Source organism: Stenella coeruleoalba (genome assembly GCF_951394435.1).
Source record: "Stenella coeruleoalba genome assembly, chromosome: 14".
Lineage (NCBI taxonomy): Eukaryota > Metazoa > Chordata > Mammalia > Artiodactyla > Delphinidae > Stenella > Stenella coeruleoalba.
Genome location: NC_137160.1, coordinates 55,578,359 through 55,600,188, shown reverse-complemented (window position 1 = coordinate 55,600,188; position 21,830 = coordinate 55,578,359). Strand labels below are relative to the sequence as shown.

Here is a 21,830-nt window from a genome sequence, read left to right as displayed (position 1 = left end):
TTTTATTTTTTCTAATTTCATTAGCTAGGATCTCCAGAATAATGATAAATAACAGCAGCTATATTGGGCCTACATCTATCTCCTTATCAACTTTAATTTTTAATTGCAAGCAATGTTACAGCAAAAAATTTTTTAATTTAATAATGAAAGAAAAATCGTCCTGAATCCCACGTGAAAACAAACTTTAAAAATTAGTAATAGGGCTTCCCTGGTGGCGCAGTGGTTGAGAGTCCGCCTGCTGATGCAGGGGACACAGGTTCGTGCCCCAGTCCGGGAAGATCCCACATGCCGCGGCGCGGCTGGGCCCGTGAGCCATGGCCGCTGAGCCTGTGCGTCCGGAGCCTGTGCTCCACAACGGGAGAGGCCACAACAGTGAGAGGCCCGCGTACAGCAAAAAAAAAAAAAAAAATTAGTAATAAACACAGACATAGAAAACAAACTTGTGGTTACCAAAGGGGAAAGGGGGGAGGGGGATAAATGAGGAGTTTGGGATTAAAACATACAAACTACTATACATAAAGTAGATAAACCACAAGGACCTATTGTATAGCACAGGGAACTGTAATCAATATCTTGTAATAACATATAATAGAAAATAATATGAAAAAGAATAGATATATATGTATAACTGAATCACTTTGCTGCACACCTGAACCTAACATAACATTGTAAATCAACTATATTTCAGTAAAAATTTTTTTTAATTACTAAAAAAATAATTGTCTGTACGTGTATAGAAAGGGTAAGGAAGGACATACACTGAGCTGCTCTGGGTAGTTCTTTCAGGGGAGTGGAATTCTGGAGCAGGAATAAGAGTGGAGACCCACTTTCTGCTTTGAGCACCTGCGGATAGCTTGGCTTTTTGCAAGGAGCAATTTCTACTTTTATAATTTTAAAATGCATCTGGGACACAACATTATAAATCAACTATACTCCAATAAAATTTTTTTCAAAAGGACTAATGTCAAATAGCAAAAATAAATAAATAAATAAATAAAATATATTGGGAAATTTATTAACAGTTGAATAGTTCTGAATTTAATATATCAAATATGAATACATTTAATAACCAGATTTATTACCTTAAGTATAAAGATATTGTATGCTAAGGCTTTTTTCATTTTGCAAAAATATTGACTTAATAAAGAAATATGTGTTCGTAAAAAATAAAATAAAAAATGCATCTTGGAAAAAATCTGAAGAGTATAAAGTTGCAAAGATTTGTCTTTGGATATCAAGATTTAGATATGCGCACATATTTAACGTCTAAAATTTAAGTTTTGATCACTAAGTTATATCTCAACTAAATGAGATCAAGATTAGATAAATAGATGATAGAAAGATTGATACAGTTATAGATATATAACCACTTGCTGTTACTAGAAAGTCCAAAAACAGAAAGATGGCACAGAAGAGAATTGGGTACAAAGGAAAAGCTTGCAAATTACACAGGGCAGAAGTCCGGGGCAGGGCAGTAGCAACTCTACTCTCCTTCCCAGGCTGCCTTGGAAAATATGATTGAGGAAATTATTTCCTGGGCTGAAAAAATTATAATTGCTCTCTGATGTCATCAGATCTCAATGATTTCCCATCAAACGTTTTCTTTCCTAGACCCCCACGGGGGAGTTTAGCAACCATGGGAGGGCATCTCTAGTATTTGCCCCTGTGTGTAGGGTGCCACGTCGATCACAGTCCTACCCTATCTTATTACCGCCTGCGTGTTAGAACAGGACTAAACCCACACTTTTCGTTGTTCTCTTTCAGGATCTCCAATGAGCACTCCCCCAAACTCCAGATCCGGAGTCACAGTTACTTGAGGGCGGTCAGTGAGGTCTCCATCAACCGAAGCCTAGACAGCCTTGACCCTGCGGGCCTGCTCACATCACCAAAGTTCCGCTCCAGGAATGAGAGCTACATGCGAGCCATGAGCACCATCAGCCAGGTGAGCCCTGTGGCTGCATCTGTGAACTGTACCAGGGTTGGTGGAAAACAAGAGGGCATGACGTGAGGAGGCTGACACCCCCCAGAATGATGCTGATGGGTCTGGCAGGAGGTCAGGTCTAAATGCGGCCTGGTTTGGCCACAGGGGGCTCCTGGTACCAACAGTCTACCAGCAGGGGAGGGGTCCTTGACAGATGGTTAAAGCACATCAGGGGAGTCCTTGGAAATTCCTTAGCAGTCAGGTGGCACCAACGAAGTAGTCATTAAGGAGTTGTTGGATGAGGCTTCGGTTGGAAAGATGTTTGCAGGATAGAAGGACAGGGTAGACATCATTGGCAAAACCAAGGCAGTGTCAAATCATAAAAGTATTAAGCAGGTAATCAAGACAGGGACCCAGGCATGGGAAATGAGATACGATCTATTAAACCCCAACTGGATCCTAGGTGAATACTGCATCTCGGTTATAAGACACAAGCCCACTTCTAAGAACTGGTACCCAGAACTAGGGATGAAGACTCAGTAAAGGTGACTTAATGTTGCATCCGAAATATTCAGCTAAAGTTTCGTGATGGCTCTCACTGATGGTCTCAGAGAATGTGGGAGAGGGTTAGGCTGCCCAGACCAAGGGAGGGTTGAACCTAGGACTCCTGGAGGGCCTGACCCTGCAGCTTTCAGGGGCCACCAGGTGAGCAGGAGGTGGCTCCAGGGCTTCCTCTGGGAGGACAAAAAAAACCGATATTTTTTTGAAATAATGTTTAGGAGCTCTGAATTTTAATTTATATCACAATTTTTAAAACTAAGCACCATACTATTAACACAGCTCATATGCAGTGAGCAAAACACTGGGCCAGATTTTGCCAGTCAATGGTGAATAATGCCTAATCCCTGCTCCCCAAGTTTACAGTCTAACGGAGAGCATACAAAAAACGTAAAAGTGCTGTAAATAACAAACGTTGTTTACTTGAACAAAAAACTCTGAGGTATGGGCTTCCCTGGAGACACAGTGGTTAAGAATCCGCCTGCCAATGCAGGGGACAGAGGTTCGATCCCTGGTCCAGGAAGATCCCACATGCTGTGAAGCAACTAAGCTCATACGCCACAACTACTGAACCTGTGCTCTAGAGTCCACAAGCCACAACTACTGAGCCCACATGCCACAACTCCTGAAGCCAGCGAGCCACAACTACTGAGCCCACGTGCCTCAGCTCCTGAAGCCAGCGAGCCACAACTACTTAAGTCCTCGCACCTGGAGCCCGTGCTCTGCAACAAGAGAAGCCACCACAATGAGAAGCCCACGCGCAGCAACGAAGACCCAATGCTGCTAAAAATTAATTAATTAATTAATTTAAAAAAAACACTCTGAGGTAGGTAGGGCAAGAATTAACCATAAGAGCCACCTTTACTGGGTCAGGCACTGTGCCAACTGCTTCATATTTTCATAATATTAGTTCTTATAAACACATTGTAAGATATATAAGTAACCAGAAGTTAAATGGGACTTTCTTTATGGTCAAAAAATTGTCACCAGGATCCCACATTGAATGAGTAAAAGGTGTTCAGTACCCAGGATTCTAAAGAGGGAGCTTCTAGGCATAGGGTCTAGGAATATGCATTTTCACAAATATTCCAAGGGATTCTAATAAAGCAATACATTAATAAATAGTACTTATTAACGTCGTATATATCTGAACTTTGAAAATGCTGGCCTAAAGCGTATTCAAGGAATAATGAATTCTCAAGTGTAGTTAGAGCTCAGAATACTTATAGCAATGGGAAATCTGTTCTGAATTTTGTCCTGGGGACATGTTTTGTACATGGCCTTCCATGCAGAGCCCAGGGGACTGGACTTTATTCATTAGGAATGGAACTGACTGAAGATTAATTAAAACTTCAGCTTTTAAGCAGGCAAAAGATATGATCAGAACTTTGGTGGAGGATAATTAATCTAGCAAAAAAAAATGTAGGCAAGATTGGAGAGGATGAGAAAGAGGCTAGAGGCAGAGAAGCCAGTTTGAAAGACACTGTGATCATCAAGGTGAGCATTACTACTCCTGCTGCTGCTGCTGGTGGTAGTGGTGAGGATAGTGGTGGAGATGGTGGTGAGGTGATAATGATGGTGGTGGTAGAGTTGGTGGTAATGGTGGTGGTAGTGGTGATGGTGAAGGTGGTAATGCTGGTGGTGGTGATAGACTAAGCACTGAAGCATCTCTGATCTGTCGGAGTGAGACCCCGAAATAGGACCACTGCTCTCATTTTAGCCCTACCATCAAAATAGAGCTCCCTGCTCTAAATGAATTCTTGTAAAGCAAAGGCAGGGACCACAGCAAGGCTCCGAAAGCAGGGTAGGGCAGGAGTCAGGGAAAGCTGACATACTGGATTCCAGGATTTGCCGACTGTACATTTCCTTACTTTAAAGTAATCTCCAAAGGGAATTCCCTGGCAGTCCAGTGGTTAGGACTCTGCACTTCCACTGCCAGGGCCCAGGGTTCAATCCCTGTTCAGGGAACTAAGATCCCCCATGCCGCACAGAGCAGCATGCAAAAATGAATGAATGAATGAATAAATAAATGTAACCTCCAAGAGCATGCATACCTATTTGTGCTAGGTACTGCTGTCCAGTGATACCCACTATCCCAACTCTTAGGTAAATAGTTGGCGCCTCATTTGGTGAAATTTGGACTTGCCTTGTTCTTACTTTTTTCACAGTAAACAATATAATATTTAAAACGTCTTTAAGCTTATCTTTATTCTGGACAGGCTCATGCTCACATAGCCTTCCAGAATTGCAAAATAGTCTACAAATCCCAGGTGTCATACCTGCAGAATACTTCAGTGGGTTTAGAATATTTCGTTGGAAAATGTTTATACACACTTACTGCTTTCATAATTTTACATGGTTAAACCAGGAGAGCAGGTCACTTCCCCATCAGGACATGCATCTACACAGCTGCCTGCTTTTAGTCCCTACTCTGTAGATCTGACCTTCCTTGAGACAGTGTCACTTCCTGGTGACAACTTAGTAAAGTATCAACAAATCACTGAAGAGGCATATATGGGCCTTGATCCAGGGGTGGGTCAAGTCTGCAATTCAGTGGCGTGATCATTTCGCCTTAAGTAAAATACAGAAGGCAGAGCCATCCTAAATGGATTCCTAATGACACACCATTTTTCTAGTTCCATATTCAGTTTTCAAGTAATAGACTATCGTGAAGGATAATTTCAAACTTTCTATCGCAGTCCCAACATTGTCATTATTCAAAGGGAATGGTTTCTTCTTCAAAGCAATCCTACCATACATACTCTAGGTTTTTCAAAAAGTAGTTGGTTTTTGTGATGTCGGATATATTCTCTCTTATAGATCTTTAGCAGCAGCTCTAGTAGTATAGAATTGAAGTACATTATATCTATTCCTCCTTAAAACCTGATATATTATTGATATATTATTCATCAAAGGCTCCTAGAAACATCAAAGTAAAATGTTGAAAGCCAAGAAATTGGTCTAGAATAACTAAATTGTTTCTGCCATTCATACCTTAACAGAAATGAAACATTCTTAAAAACAGACTGTGCTTGGATGATAGAGAAAAACTGAACCCCTTTTTATATGTTTATAACCTTTCTATATTTTTTTACTATATATACATCTAATAAAACAGGGGCTTTTAAAGTAAGACTTGAGAAGAAAGAATTATAGAAAGTCACATTTTAAAATATATTTGGTATAATAACTGTCATTTCCAAATTAGTTTAATTTACATCTCAATTTATTTCAAGTCCAAACCTCAAATATCTTCATCTGGAATTGTAAACTAGAAGCCCACAGACATATTTTGTCCAGTAACGTGTTGAGTTTCCACAACATTTTTTAATTTTTTCTGAAGAGGGACTCCATTATCTTTATTTATTTTTTAATAGTTTTTTGGCCATGTTGGGTGTTTGTTGCTGTGCGTGGGCTTTCTCTAGTTGCAGCGAGCAGGGGCTACTCTTCGTTGCGGTGCGCAGGCTTCTCATCGTGGTGGCTTTTCTTGTTGAGGAGCACGTGCTCTAGGAGAGCAGGCTTCAATAGTTGCAGCACGTGGGCTCAGTAGTTGCAGCACATGGGCCACAGGGTACGCGGACTTCAGTAGTTGTGGTTTGTGGGCTCTAGAGCGCAGGCTCAGTAGTTGTGGCGCATGGGCTTAGTTGCTTCACGGCAACTCCCGGACCAGGGATCGAACCCATGTCCCCTGCATTGGCAGGCAGACTCTTAACCATTGCACCACCAGGGAGGTCCCACATCATTTTTAAAACACAAATGTAATAGGCAGTTATTGTGCTCGGTGGTAATACCAGCAGTTTAGCTGTGCTTTTTGACCTAGATCATCCCTTCACTTTATATATATAAAGAAATGGAAACTCAAATAAATTAAGCATCTGTCAGCACCCAGCTAGTCAGTGACTGGACCTAGAAAACCCAGGTGTCCTGACTCCTAACTGGCAAGTTTCTCCAATGTCTCCTGGAATTGGGGTATGGGTGGCAATAATAATGCCAATAACAGTAGTAGTAATTATGAAAATGAGAATAACAGAATAGTTACCAAGTATTGCTTACCTGATATAAGCTATAAGCTTTGCATATTATCTCATTAATTTCATAGCAACTATAAGAAAGATCATTTTTTTAATTTATCAAACTCAGTCTTAGAGAATTAGAGTAACTTACCTCATTCTCCCCACTACGCTATCTCACAAAATAATATCTAGTATTTATCGAATGCCTACCATGTGCCTTGAAATGTGCACTTGTATATTTCATTTTTTATCCTGAAAGCATCCCTATGAGGTAGGTATTATTATACGCATTTTAAAGATTAGGAAAATGAGGCTCAGAGAATTCAAGCGAATTGCTCATGATATCATAGAAAGAGCATTAAACTACTCCTTCTTTCCATATAGAAAATAAATCCAAATGAATTTAAAATCTGAGCACTAACACAACGTGACAAAAAATTTTAAATTAGGGGAATATGTGTACGATATTATGGTGAGAATTATAACTTTTAATAAAATAAGAATTATAGAAAACATAAAATAAAAGATAGACATCTAATCTAACTAAAATTCAAATATTTCTGTGTAGCAGAAGACATCTTAAAGTTAAAATTGACGGGGGAATATTTAAACACATCAAGAAAAAAACTTAATGTTCCAGTTGCCTAAAGTGTTTCTACCAATTAGTATGAAAAGATAAACAACCTAAAAGAATTTGGGGCAAAGCTTATGAAATAGCAAATCAAAAGGGAAAAAAGTACCAAGTCCAATAAATATAGGAAAAGATGTTCATATACACTAGTAGGCTGGTGAAGATAAGCTGAAATAGCACAACATCACTCTTGACCTATCAGGCAGCAAAAACAGCTACTACCCAGTACTGGTGACCATGTTGAGAAATGAGCTCTGACTTCCTTGCTATTGGGGATGAATTGCTACAATTGTTTTTGAAAGTAACGTGGTAAAATCTACAAAAGGTAAAATAAATCTTTTGGCACGGGAATCCCACTTGTGTAACTTTATAATACAGAAATGAAAGTACCAGAATATAAAGATAAACAAACAAGGAAGTTGGTCATAGCATGGCCTCCAAGGACATACTTGAATCATCATCCACAAAGCAGTGGTTAAATAAATTATGGTCCAATCACACTATACAATATGGCTTAGTGTCTGAATCTCTCTGAGTCTCTGTATAAAAGCAGACAGAGCAACTAGATAGAAAAACTAAAAATTCATGGACAGCATTTACAACAAAATCAGACGACAAGATATTCCGTGAACCCAAAATGTAAGTAGATAGGAACAAACCACCAGTAGCCATAAGCCTGTGTTGCATCCACATCTGTGCTGGAGAACACAGAGGAAAACAAGGACTTTCTTGATGGATGCGAGTAAAGCAGAAGGAAACCAGCAGCAGGTAGTTTGGAGGGGTGGGGTATGTATTTGAGAATAGCGGCTGAAACTGGGAAGGATTTGCCTTCTCTAAGAGCGGGTAAATTCAAGGGGTCTGCAGTAAAATCAGGAGAGGTTGGGGAAATCTGAGCCTATGTATACACTGGAAACCAACCAACCAGTTTTTCCTTCAAGAAGAGGGCCCAGTTCTCAGAAGAAACAGCTGGGAATAGAATCAAATACAAGCAAGACAGAGATAATAGCAAAGAAGAAAAGAGAAGGTTCAGGTAAAAGTTGGGGGAAGGAACAAGAGAATCAGGAAATCTTGGAAAGCAACACGATGCTAAAACAATAGAAGAGGAAGCCCTGTGGAAAATGCAGGGGGAAAATTCTGAATGTATCACCCTCTCAAGGTCAGAAAAACTAATTTTACTGAGAAATGAGGAACAAAAAAATATCCACTTTAAATCACAGTCAAAGTCACTTTAATAAAGAAAGGAGAATAAGGAGCAGAATAACATTCCTACAGAAATGAAAGCAGGACAGAAAGACACACCCACAAAATAGATCAAAACTGTAACACACTCTTTCAAAATAAGCTAAAAAACATTAAGAAAATGACATAAGACATGGGAGGAAAAGATATATCTGAATTTTCAAAAACTTAAAAATGATGCCACAGAACTCAGGAAAGAATTAGAAGTAAAAGAAAAATCATTTCAGAAATGAAGATTAGACTGAGGGAATAGAGGAGCAAGTGAATGAGACATTTTATACACTGAGAAAAATAGAACCTGAAAAGGAGGAAGAGTTTTAAATCAAGAAAAAAAATGAAGAGTTAAAAAGGATTCAAGAGAAATTGATAAATATGGAAGATAGGCAAAGATTGACCATAGAGATAATAGAAGTCTCTGAAGAAGATAATCAAATCAAAGGACCAGAACAAATAATAAAACATTAAAGAAAACATCCCTGAAATAAAAAGATTCAAAAGAATATACCATGTACCTGAGAAACTGACCCAAAACAATAAATACCAAGACATAGTCTAGTAAAATTACAGGATTTTGAAGAATTAAAAAAAAAAAAAAAACCACCACCCCCCACTTTGGACTTCTAGACAAAAAAAGCAAGTGACTTAAGAAAGAACAAAAATTAAATTATCATCAGACTCTATAATAACAGTAGTTTACGCCAAAATAAAATTGAGTAATATGTTCTTGTAGCCAAGGGGGAAAATGTGCACCAAAGATTTTATATCCAAAAAAACTGACTTTCAACTATAAAAAGCATGGGCACACTATTAAAAGCATGGATGAATGCAGGGAATACTGTTTCCATGAGCCCATCCTGAGGCATCTACCAGACAGTGAGCTTTAGACAACCCAAAAGACCAAATGTAAGAACTAGTGGCAAATAGATGCATGACTTTACTTCTGGACTCTCCATTCTGTTCCATTTGTCTGTATGTCTGTCCTATGTCAGTGCCAAACTGTTTTGATTATTGTAGCTTTGTAGTTAGTTTTGAGATCAGGAAGTATAAGTCCTCCAGTTTGGTTTTGGAAATTATGATGTATCACTGTATTTTTCTTCATGTTTCTTGTTCTTGGATTCCAACAATGAACACTAGGAGTTTCAGAAAGAAAAGAGAAAACAGAAGGAAGGCAATTACTAATGAAATAATGGTCCCAGAACTGAAAGACATGAATCTGCAGGTTGAGAGGGCCCACACAGTACCCAGCAAAATGGGTGGAGAAAGATCCACACAGAGAATGCCATGGTGAAACATTAGATCATTTAGTACCTAAAAGGGATGGGGCAAACCAGCTCACATGGAAAGGCTCAGGAATGAGAAAGGCATCCACTTGCTCAATCATAGCACACATGGAGGCTAAGAGACAGGAGCAAAGCCTGGAAACATCTGAAGGAAAAAGGGATACAGCTAGAATTCTAAATGCAAGCATGCTCTCCCTTAACAGTGGAGGTGGGGTACAGACATTTCCGTCAGTGTGAGGTGGCGCCTTCCCAAGAAAGCACTGGAAGATGTGTTCCACCAAAAGGAGGGAATAAAATTAGGAAGAGGGAACAGGGGCTCCACCACAGGCTAGATAATAAAGGGCACCCCTGGGATGATGGGGAAGGGAGATCCCAGGACAGCAGTGGGCTTGGCAGCCATAGACTGCAGTAGGATAGGAGGCTCCAAGAGGGACGCTTCAAGGGCAGGAAGGAAACCAAGAGGTCTATGAACATATCAAGAGATTCACATAAGCATGTGTTCTGCAATGTGGATGCAAACACCATAAAATCCAACTGGAAGAATTGAAAATGGTTGCCTCTGGGGAGGGAGAATTGGGGGTGGGCTGGGTGGGCCAGGGGGCTGCTCTTTGTCTTCATAAGCCATCTAGAACTATTTGACCTATATTTGTGTCTAAGTCGGATGAAGAATTATCTTTTTATATGAAAAAAGTAGTGGCAAGCATTAAATATATAGTTATTTGTAAAACTAAGACTAGTGAGAGCTACAGTGGGAGAGAACGTGTAAGTTATATGCTCTGATAATGTCAATCTAGCACAACTATTTTTAAATGAGGGAATAATAGAGACAGCAGATGCAAAAAAAAAAAAAGAATTGTGAACTGTTTTCAGTAATGGTTGGGCAGGTGGTATTAGTATGCTACTCTGAGGCTGTTGCGTACGTATTGTAGAAGAAAGCAAATGAATCATTGTAGTATATCCCAATTCCATCATCTTCTGTGTCCTTGAAAATGAGGATTTTTAATATGCGATAAAGGTATACGTATAAATATAACATAGAAGAAGTTACATAAAAACACTGCAGTGTGAATTTGAATTCGATGTATTCATAACCTAGTTCTCTGTCCACTGAAAGGCCTAGGAAGAATGACCAACCCTGTAGCAATGACAGTGAAGCTTCCTGGTACCCAAACTGTGTTCTTGTGATACAATTTACCACTAAAAGAAAAAAGACTTTGTGGAAAAATACTAATTTCAGGACTGGGCAGGAAAGATGCAAGATAAGTTTTGAATAACTTGTCATACCAGATACAAAGGAAGTTATCAAAGACCACTGGTCTCATGTCAAAAGGACCCAGGAGCCAACCTAAGAGGTTCCCACTGGCCACAGATGGGACAGATGAGTTAAGTAAGAATGAAAATAGAAGTGGATTTAAAACCGTCAAATACTTTTAAATCTATGAGTCCATTTTGACACTTTTAAAAATTAATTGGTCATGTTTAGTAGATACAAGAGAACAAATTTATTATCTTAAAAATTAGTAAATAGGGACTTCCCTGGTGGTCCAGTGGTTAAGAATCTGCCTTCCAATGCAGGGAATGCAGGTTCGATCCCTGATCGGGAAACTAAGATCCCATATGCTGCAGGACAACTAGAGAGCCCACACACCGCAACAGAGCCCACACTGCAACTAAGACCTGACGCGGCCAAATAAATATATTTTTTAACTAGTAAATAAAAGGGAAAAGATCAAACATCTGCTGTTACTGTGTGAACTGAACCTACTAACCAAATAATATGAGAGGAAGCATTTCTTTATTTTTAAAAAAATTCCAACTAGTGACTGTAAAAGTTGGTAGAACCAAGAGTATCACCATTTTGCAACCCCCCATGAACTAATGGATCTAGGCACTGAGCATCAATGACTCCCAACAGCATAAAAAGAGAGATAACCAGACATAATGTGCTTCCTGATGAGACAGCCCATGACACATGACCTCTAGTCTTGCCAAAGAGATTGAACCTGAGTCTGATCAAGCCTCTGGATCCAACTTTCAAATTTCAGGAAACACAAAGGACAGTGGAACATGCTAAATCTTCCGTGTGCAGGAAATCAGCAAATCCAGACTCTGGGAAACTTTCCAGGTCAAACGCCCCAGGTGCTTCAATAGATAAATTGTAATATTTGTTAAAAACGGGTGGAGGGAGGCCTGAATATTAAAAGTGAATTAAAAGATATAAATTTTAAAAATGGGTAAGACTGAACTGTAGAGTCTAGGGATGCACACTTAGGTAAAAAAAAAAACATAAATGCAAAGCAGTGCTTGCAATAAAACTCAGAGTAGTAATTACTTTTGGAGGGAGGGTGGGGGCTGTGGGTAGGATGGGGTCTATGGAAGGGCTTCTAGGTGCCTGAGAAAATTCTGTTCCTTGATCTGAGTACTAGGTACAAGGGTGTTGGCTTTATTATAATTCACAAGCTATGCATTTATTTTGCATGGTTTTCTGTATCTGTATATAATAAAAACAAAAAGTTAAGAGAATGAAGGGGCTTCTCTGGTGGCGCAGTGGTTAAGAATCCGCCTGACAATGCAGGGGACACAGGTTCAAACCCTGTTCGGGGAAGATCCCACTTGCCGCGGAGCAACTAAGCCCGTGCACCACAACTACTGAGCCTGCGCTCTAGAGCCCGCGAGACACAACTACTGAAGCCCGTGCGCCTAGAGCCCACACTCAACCAAAGAAGCCACTGCAATAAGAAGCCCGTGCACCCCAATGAAAAGTAGCCCCCGCTCAACGCAACTAAAGGCTGAGCACAGCAACGCAGACCCAACACAGCCAAAAATAAAGAAATATATAAATAAATTTATTTTTAAAAAAAGAGAATAAAGGAGAATCCTATTAAGAATATAAGTATAAAATAGAAGTTTAAGTGGAAAAAAACAGGTTGCAGAATTATTCAATATATTTACTTTATGATTCGTTATTTATGAAAAATAGGGTAGGGGGCACTAATACCCTCTGAAAGGTAATCATCCAGGTGTAATTGTTGTTACCTTGATAGGGACAGATACTTTACTATTTCTTTGTGATGTTTGATTAATAGGGGAAAATCTATTAATAATAATAAATATATATATAGTTTGTTTTACTTTTTACTTTGAAATCATTCCAAACTGACAAGAGTCACACGTGAAATACAAAGACCTCCTGTACATCACTGACCCAGATTCATACTCATTGATTATTAAAATTTTGCCTCATTTGCTCACTCTCTCTATATTTGACAATTAGTTGCAAACATCATGTCCCTTTACCTTTAAATGCACCTCCAACTATCTCCTAAAAACAAGTATATATTATATACATAATTTTAAAATATGGACATATATAATTATTAGCCTTGAAAATGTGCAGGGATTTTATATCAAATTAGATAAAGTATATGAAAATACTACTTTAAACTGTAAAGAATTATTATTAAGAAGTGTATGTCTCTTTTCCACTTGATATGCCTTAAGGTAATTGAAGTTTAAAGAAATTAGCCATTATTGGATTGCATCTTCCTATCACACAAAATTGCCATCCTTTTCAGTATACGCTGTAAGCTTAATTATAGTTTAATCTGTTAAATTTTCAATTACTCATGAATTTGATATTAAGGAAATTTGACATACGAAGTTCTGGAAGGTAGCAGAACTTTGAAGAATGCTGCCACACCTCTATCCCATCAGCTGCAAAGTGGTAAATTGACAGAAGCACCTGGTCTGGCTTTTTTTTTTTTTTTTTTTAAGGTGGTGCTCAAATCCAATGTACAGGGGAATATAATAATAAAAACTGATTCTTCGAAAAGGGAAGCCCTCATTTGGAAGAATTTTAAAACACATTTATAAACAATTTGTGGACCATATCAGCTTTTATAGAGAAGAGTGAAACCTTCTTTAAATAGTATGTAGATAGTTTGAAAATCTCAGTAGTGCCTTTCAAGATTTTCACATCTGGGTTTGGTCTATTTTTATGCATGATGTGGGTATCTTGCCAGAAAATACAGGGCCTGTTTTTATACTTTGCAGTAAATTAAGTTTCAGTCGATGCAAATTATTTGACGAGCTAGTCACTTCCAAAGGCACAATAAAAATACTAGTTTCTGAAACGTTTGTCCTAAAATTACAGCCCCATTGAAATATACGAACTCTGACCGTAGGCCTATAAAATTGGCCCCTAGGTTTGCATTTATAAATAGGGAAGAATTAGCACCTTGGCGTGCCCTGATGTAAGATTTCCCTAGGCCACGCTTCCCTGCATTCTAAAAACACAGTTCTTTTTCTTTAGAATTTAATTGACTATTTGGGATCATAAACTAGATACCATTCTACTATAGTCTGTCAGGTAGAGGAAATACAATGCGCTGGAGTTTACTGTAAGCGCACGGGACGTTCTTCTGGGGGATGCAGTTTGGAGATGCTCCGAGGGCGAGGTGGCTTCTCCCCCGGAGCAGCGCGGTGTTACGGTCCCCGTCTCGCCCGCAGGTGAGCGAGATGGAGGTGAACGGGCAGTTCGAGTCGGTGTGCGAGTCGGTGTTCAGCGAGCTGGAGTCACAGGCAGTGGAGGCCCTGGACCTGCCGATGCCCGGCTGCTTCCGCATGCGGAGCCACAGCTACGTGCGCGCCATCGAGAAGGGCTGCTCGCAGGACGACGAGTGCGTGTCGCTGAGGTCTTCCTCCCCGCCGCGTACCACCACCACCGTGAGGACCATCCAGAGCAGCACGGGTGAGTGGGCAGAGCTGGCCCCGCGCCCGGGGGGCGGCACGACTGCCCCCAGACACTGCACGTGGTCCCCTCGCTGTTATCACACGGTCACCCTTCACCAAACCCCACCCACAGCCCTCGAGGCAGCGCGTCTGCTTCCCTGCCCGCCTCTATCCCCAGCCTCCTCCGGCCACATCCACGCACCCTCTTCTTCCTCCATCTCCATCTCTGGTATCAACAGAGGAGACTGCAACTGTGGGACCAAGAGGGATGGCACAGGGGGAAGATCTTCCCAAAACACCCACACAACATCCTAGGACCAGCACACTCATCCCACCCAACTCCTACTCTCCGTCATCAGGCCCCGCCTTTTAGGGGTGTGACCCCGCCAGGAATCAGACACCCTGACTGTTGAGCATCACAGGGTTGGAAAGCTTTTTAAATTCCAAGAGATCCACAAAATGACTCTCCCAAAAGACCTGAAGTACCACTGTGAGAAAATAAGAAACGGGTGATGCACACTTTATGAGTTTTCTTTCCTTATAACAGTAGGCAGATTTATTTCACCATTTTAAAACCTCCTAACTATACGCATACAGAGCCTCCTTTTCCCTCTAAACTGAGTTCAGGTTTACGCTGCTACACTGTCTTTTGATCTGATTTTAGTCAGAGAGGCACAGAAGAGCTTAACTGGTTACCATGACACTGGACCTACCTAGGAACATAGCCACGGATTGTGTGTGACAGTGTACGTGTGTTTTATGGGTTTTGGGGTGCTTTTTTTCCATAACATCTGGGTCCAAGAAGAAAATCCCCTCCATAGTTAACTAGTCTTAACTTTGACGGAATTCAGCATTACTCCAATAAAGACTAATGCTACAAAAAGATCATCAAACCAAGAGTCAAGATAAATAAGGATAAATTAATTAGAAGGAGGAGTCTGTGCTAGACTATTGTATTATTCAGGTTTTGTTCTAGGTGCCTCAAATGTAATTATCATTCAGCCTAGCACTTTTGCAGGCTTGAGAATTAATAGGTTCTCAAACCCGAATTAAAATCCTACTAACCAGAGAGACGGGGTTGAGATAGAATTTGCAAATAACCATTAGAGGTGAGACAATAGGCATTCCTTCTGGACCAATGCAAATTGGGATCTCAGGATTAGGGGAAAGATGCTTCTAGACGTTACCCTGGCTCAGCAGCCCCTCCAGAGCCCAGCAGCTCTGGCCCTGGCTGGCTGTCTCCCACCAGAGATGGGGGGTGTGCATTCCTGCACACTAGGAAATTTCACAGGAACAGCCCAGACGAGGTTAATAAGTTAAATAAGGTTGATTCAGAAAATGAACACATTTTTAAATTCATTCGTGGGCATATTTATGTGTGTTTACATTGTGCACTAGGTGTGGCTTGAAGGTCTGCCTGCGCCTCTAGCTTCCTCACTGTGTCTTTGGTGTTTCCTTGTTTCCCTGACCCTACTTCCAACTCCCCCCAGTCCTCTTCTGTGTCTGGTCCGTTCTCTGTATAGCGGCCTCATCACCCGCCAGCTACTCTTCTGTGCTGTAGTTACTCCTTAAACATGCAAAATGCAGATCCTTGCCCAGAAGGACCGAGGGAAGGAAAAGGGCTACTGGCTCACCTCCACCTCCACCACCCCTGCAGGGAGCAGTGTTGGGGGTAAAGTGACAAGGACTCCAGAATGGCTGTTTTCAGATCAACTAAGAGGCGTTTGTGTTTCGTCCTTTAAGAGACAACTTACTTACTCTTTGTACTGTGCTTTTCACCCCAAATGCGCTATTCTGACCTTCCTAAGACCCTTCCCAGCTGCTCTGGGGGTTTGCAGAGTCCAAACAATAAAAATCCAGGTAAAATCCAGGTTGCCAGTTACATCGGAATTTCAGATCAATAGTGAATACTTCTGTAGTGTAAGTATATCCCAAATATTGCATGGGACCTACTTATACGACAGAATTATCTGTAGTGTCTGCAGTGTTTGCTAAATCTGACAAGCCTATCAGAGAAGGAAGTGAGCAAGGCCTGGGAGGGCGTCCTGTGCTCTTCCATTTAGAATGTAAACTAAGGGACTTCCCTGGTGGCACAGTGCTTAAGAATCTGCCTGCCAATGCAGGGGACAGGGGTTCCATCCCTGGTCAGGAAAGATCCCACATGCTGCAGAGCAACTAAGCCCGTGTGCCACAACTACTGAGCCTGCGCTCTAGAGCCCTAGAGCCACAACTACTGAGCCTACGTGCCACAACTGCTGAAGCTCGCGTACCTAGAGCCCATGCTCCGCGACAAGAGAAGCCACCGCAATGAGAAGCCCATGCACCGCAACGAAGAGTAGCCCCTGCTCGCCACAACTAGAGAAAGCCCACGTGCAGCAATGAAGACCCAACACAGCCAAAAAAATAAAATAAAATAGAATGTAAATTAAATTGGAGGGGCTTTAGCCAGAGGCCCTATGTGGGAGAACAGCCAAATAATAAAAGAAATAAATGAAAACACCACCAAGGTGACAGCGACTGCTCCACCTTGGGCTCCACGTGCCTTGTCCTAAGTCCTGGACCCCGTCCACCTGCAGCCGTCTAGGTGGGAAGGCTCCAGGCTTGGCTGCAGCCGCAGGGGTTTAGGGTCAGGAAGATGTCACAGGGGGGGGGGGGGGGGGGGGGGGGGGGGGGGGGGGGGGGGGGAATGGTGAAGCATAAAATAACAGATTTTTGTACAGGGCAGCCGGTGACCTCACCCTTCCTCATCCAAGTCAACATTATGATCTATCATTTTTACAGTCGGGGAAAAGTAAGCAAACAATTTAAGGGCTAAATATTACAGGAGTTTCTAAGTAAGGCCTTTAGAATTCTAATACCACTTTTCACAATTTCTCTATGCCATGAATTGGTTCTTTTTAAAAAGTCGCTTTAGGATATAATAAGATTCTGTGCCCTTCGTTCTACTGCTCTCATAATTCCTGGGCTTCCTCCTTACCCCTCTTCCTTCTCTCTCTCTCTCTCTCACACACACACACACAATTTTCCCTTTCTCTGTCACGTGATGTCAGTACCATCATATTTTCTTCTACTGGTTTCCTTCCATAGAAAATCTACTTTCTCATAGGACCTACTAATTTTTGAAAGCGTGCGCTCATCTGTGTTCATCAGGAACTGACTTTGCTCTAATTTTAACCATTTCCCCATGTACACAGGTCATATTTACATCCATGTTCGGACATAAGGTAGATTTCTCCTTTGCTCATTATTCTTGGGACATTTACAACAGATTCCATTTGTCTTAAGCTTCGCTTTGCCTGAAAAAACAATGCTTCATTTTTGTCAAATGCAGTTAATAGCTATACCTTTTCTCCCCAGGACAGTACGCATTCTGAGTCTTTGATTTTTGTGTCAGCCCATTTTGAATTGTTCAAATTTTCAACAAAATAGACTATGAAGCTTTTCTCCTCCAGCCTTGTCCATTCTTTATATGAGCAAAATGACACCACCGACAAAGGTCCACAACAGTGTCTGCTGCCACGTGGGAGAATCAGGAAGGTGGGCTTGGCTCTAAATGGCCCTAAGGAGCCCCTAGTAAAATGATCAAGGATTGACGGAGCCTTGGGGACCAACTAGGAGCTGAGTTAGGGAGTGATTTATAGTTATGCTTCTTTTGGTTTATTGACTTTTCGGTTTATCTAACTATGATACAGTCCTATGTTATCTCAGTATATCATCTGCTTCAAGCACACAGATAATCTCTCCATCTAATAGATTCAACAAGTTTTTATATAATCATTGCACCTGGGACTATTTGGTGAGGATTAGAGCTACTGTAGGAAAGTAAAAATTTTAAGAGGGCAGTTAGCCTTATGACTGTGGGAAAACAAGCACCCTTCCCTCAATCGTCTGAATATTTTAGGTGAAAGTAGAACTTGGTGCTAGAAACAGACCCAGACCTCCACTTCAGAGTATTGGCTTCGACTGGCCTCCTTGTGGAATATGCAAATGCAATTGTACGCGTTTAAGGATGAGGTTTCTTTTTTACTTCCTACACTAAGATCCAGGATCTATCAAAGGCATTACCGCATTGCAGCTAGACTTCAATATGGTGACATCAGGGGCCTGGATAAGCAAAAAGAGTGTATCATCATCAGTGGATCTACTCATACAGACACACAGACACACACGTGGTCAGCAGAGACAAAAGGCATCGTTTGTAGTTGTTACCCAGCAAGTCGTAGGCAGGCAGGTCAGTGGGTATGGACAGAGGGAGATTTTTTAAATAAGCACGTATTGCTTTTCATGATTTTAAAAGCCAATATAATATTTGAATTAAAATAATACTCTTTGACAGAAATAGGCAGCCTATCGTGATATATGGTCTTCTCTGGTCTTTGAAGAAGTTTTCACTTTGAAACTACAAGTTTTTGAAGGAAGCTTTATGTAGCAATAATATAATACTTACAAAGAATAAGTATATGCCTCCCTGTTGCTCCTCGCGTTTGGCCTGTGTGCTATATTCTTTTATTAGGGAAGCTCTTAGAAATGGATGGGGTTGAACTGGTCTCCTGTTCTTGCTGGAGTCCCCAGGAAGGGCAGCGAGGGCCCAGGACAGAGCGTCACCCTGGCGAGCAGCCAGGGCCCTCCAGCAGGGAGTCAACACACTTTGCCCTCTTGAGTGTGGCTGGGGGCCATGGTGATCACAGCATGTTTTCCAGTTTGATTTTTCTAACAAGAGAGATCACATTTTTCTTTAAATAGAGACACGCTCTTCCATAATCTTAACCTCACACACTTTCCCAGCTCCAGATACAGAAGCAGTTACCTTTTTGAGAATCTGAGGTCAGGGCTAACGTCCCAGGAGTTCTCACAGGTTTGGGTCATCACACCCAGGCAGCCATCCCATCTAGAAGACCACACCAAACCTACCTCCCAGCATCCTACACTCCAATCCCACACAGCCTGCTTCCCCACCCCCACCCCCAGCAACAGCAACAAACCCTAAACACACAAGATCTTAAGCAGAATAACATTAAGGTCGTAATTTACATTTATAACACATGCTAGGCATTTAATAATGGAGGAAAAAAAGGTAAGAGGAGATGCAGAAAAATACTTGTTTTACTCCGATATAATTGACATATTACATTGTGTAAGTTTAAGTAACTGTGATTTAAAAACTCCCAACAAACAAAAGTCCAGGACCAGAGGGATTCACAGGCGAATTCTATCAAACATTTACAGAGGAGTTAACACCTATCCTTCTGAAACTATTCCAGAAAATTGCAGAGGAAGGAACACCCCCAAGCTCATTCTATGAGGTCACCATCACCCGGATGCTAAAACTGGACAGATACCACACTGTGTAAGTTTAAGTTGTAGAATGAGTTGATCTGATTCATTCATATGATTAGCACCACAGTGTTAGCTAACACCTCCATCACAGCACATAATTATCGCCTCTTTTCTGTGGTGAGAACATTTAAGACCTAGTCTCTCAGCGACTTTGAATGTAATACAGTATTGTTGACTATGATCACGGTTCTGTGCATTCGATCTCCAGAACTTATTCATCTTCTAAATGGAAGTTTGTTCTTTTGACCACTGTCTTCCCCTTTGCCCCATCCTCCCGCCCCTAGTAAACACCACTCTACTCTCTGTTTCTAAGAGTGCAGCCTTTTGAGATTCCACATATAAGTGAGGTTATGCAGTATTTCTCTTTCTCTGACTTACTTCACTTAACATAATGCCCTCAAGGTCCACCCATGTTGTCACAAAAGGCAGGGTTTCCTCCTTTTTGTGGCTGAATAATGTTCCATTGTGTATCTATAGACCACATCTTCATCCATCCATCCCTCCATGCACACTTATGTTGTTTCCATATCTTGGCTATTATGAATAATGCTGCAGTAATTAGCAAAAAAGAAAATACTTAAGTACCTCACAAACTCCATACTCAACACTGTTTGGGGACTTCCCTGGTGGTCCAGTGGTAAAGAATCCGCCTTCCAATGCAGGGGACGTTGGTTCGATCCCTGATCAGGGAACTAAGATCAGGCAACAAAGCGCACGTGCCACAACTACTGAGCCCTCGCACCACAACTAGAGAGAAGCCCACGTGCCTCAGCTAAGACCCAATGCAGCCAAAAATAAATAAATAAAAAATAAATAATTAAAAAGTTTGGATAATCAAGGTGACTTTCCCAGGGAAATAGCGTTGCTGTTAAAATAAGTTGAATGATAAAATATTAGCAATAGAAACTTCTATACCATCCAGTCCAGGGGTCTGAAACTACAGCCTATGAGCCAAATCTAACCTGCTGCCTATTTTTGTAAAAAAAAATTTTATGGGCACAAAATCACATCCATCTGCCGACGCATTGTCTGTGGCTGAGTAGTTGCTCCAGAGACCGTATGGTACAGAAAGCCAAAGATGTTTACGCTCTGGCCCTTTACCGAAAGAGGCTGCCACCCCTGATCTAATCCACAAACCCATTTTAAGGTAGGAAAACTAAGGCCCAAAGTGGCGGGCTTCTAGCTGGAGGCAAAGTCAGAATAAAACCCCAGGTGAGCCATAGCCCTTTGCTTGTTCAAGCTTCCGCTCTGCAAATTCATGGAGAACCCTTAGAGTTCAGAGGAAGCTCACTTCTTTCTAACAGGTGCAAAGTTAATTAACAGGTTGTTTTTATAAAGCAATGAGGGAAAAGTTCAGAAGTCCAAAGGACAGACAGCAATTTTTTTAAACAAAGAGCCTTTCTTTTCTATTCAAGATAAGAACAAGTAATCAATTTCAGATCTTGCCTGGACTGGTTCCTTGTCCCTCTGCTTATGAGGCTCCCTTCCATCAATTTCTCCAAACATCCAAGTAGAATTGTGGAGATGTCCACTTCCTCCCATCTTAGAAGGCCTAGACCAAAAAAAAAAAAAAGGCGAGATTTGTAGTACAACTTATGCCTCTTGTGAGGCAACTGCTCTGTTTTTTATATCTGAGAAAACTGACAGTGACGACTTTTGGAAGAATTTTGGTTATAACGTTTCTCCTTTGGGGCCCTTAAGGTGACATTCTTCTGCACTCTAAGTAGAAATATTATGAAGTCATAAAATGCAAAAGTCCTGTCGACACTGAGGAAGACAGAGGGTCTGAAGAGTGTCTTCTGCTTTCATCTCCTCCAGTGGTTTTGCTGCATATAAATCACCTCTCGGGGGTGTGGAGAAAAGGGAACCCTCCGACACTGTTGGTGGGAAGGTAAACTGGTGTAGCCACTATGGAGAACAGTATGGAGGTTCCTCAAAAAACTAGAGTTGCCATATGATCCTGCAATCCCACCCCTGGGCATACACCCAGACAAAACTATAATTTAAAAAGACGCATGCACCCCTATGTTCATAGCAGCACTATTCACAATAGCCAAGACATGGAAACAACCTAAATGTCCATAGACAGATGAATGGATAAAAAAGACATAGTATATATA

At 41.2% G+C, this 21,830-nt stretch overlaps 1 protein-coding gene across 14 annotated transcripts in view; it reads left to right on the top strand.

The window, feature by feature from the left end:
- DLGAP1 (DLG associated protein 1) overlaps nucleotides 1–21,830 on the top strand; it is a gene marked incomplete at both ends in the record, with an annotated part of 968,578 nt that overhangs the window by 792,967 nt on the left and 153,781 nt on the right. For all 14 annotated transcript variants that reach the window (XM_079943254.1, XM_079943265.1, XM_079943263.1 and 11 more), the window contains 2 exons: nucleotides 1,765–1,942; nucleotides 14,152–14,392. In XM_079943254.1, the coding sequence (XP_079799380.1) occupies nucleotides 1,765–1,942; nucleotides 14,152–14,392 (419 nt within the window). The remainder of the gene's footprint in view (nucleotides 1–1,764; nucleotides 1,943–14,151; nucleotides 14,393–21,830) is intronic.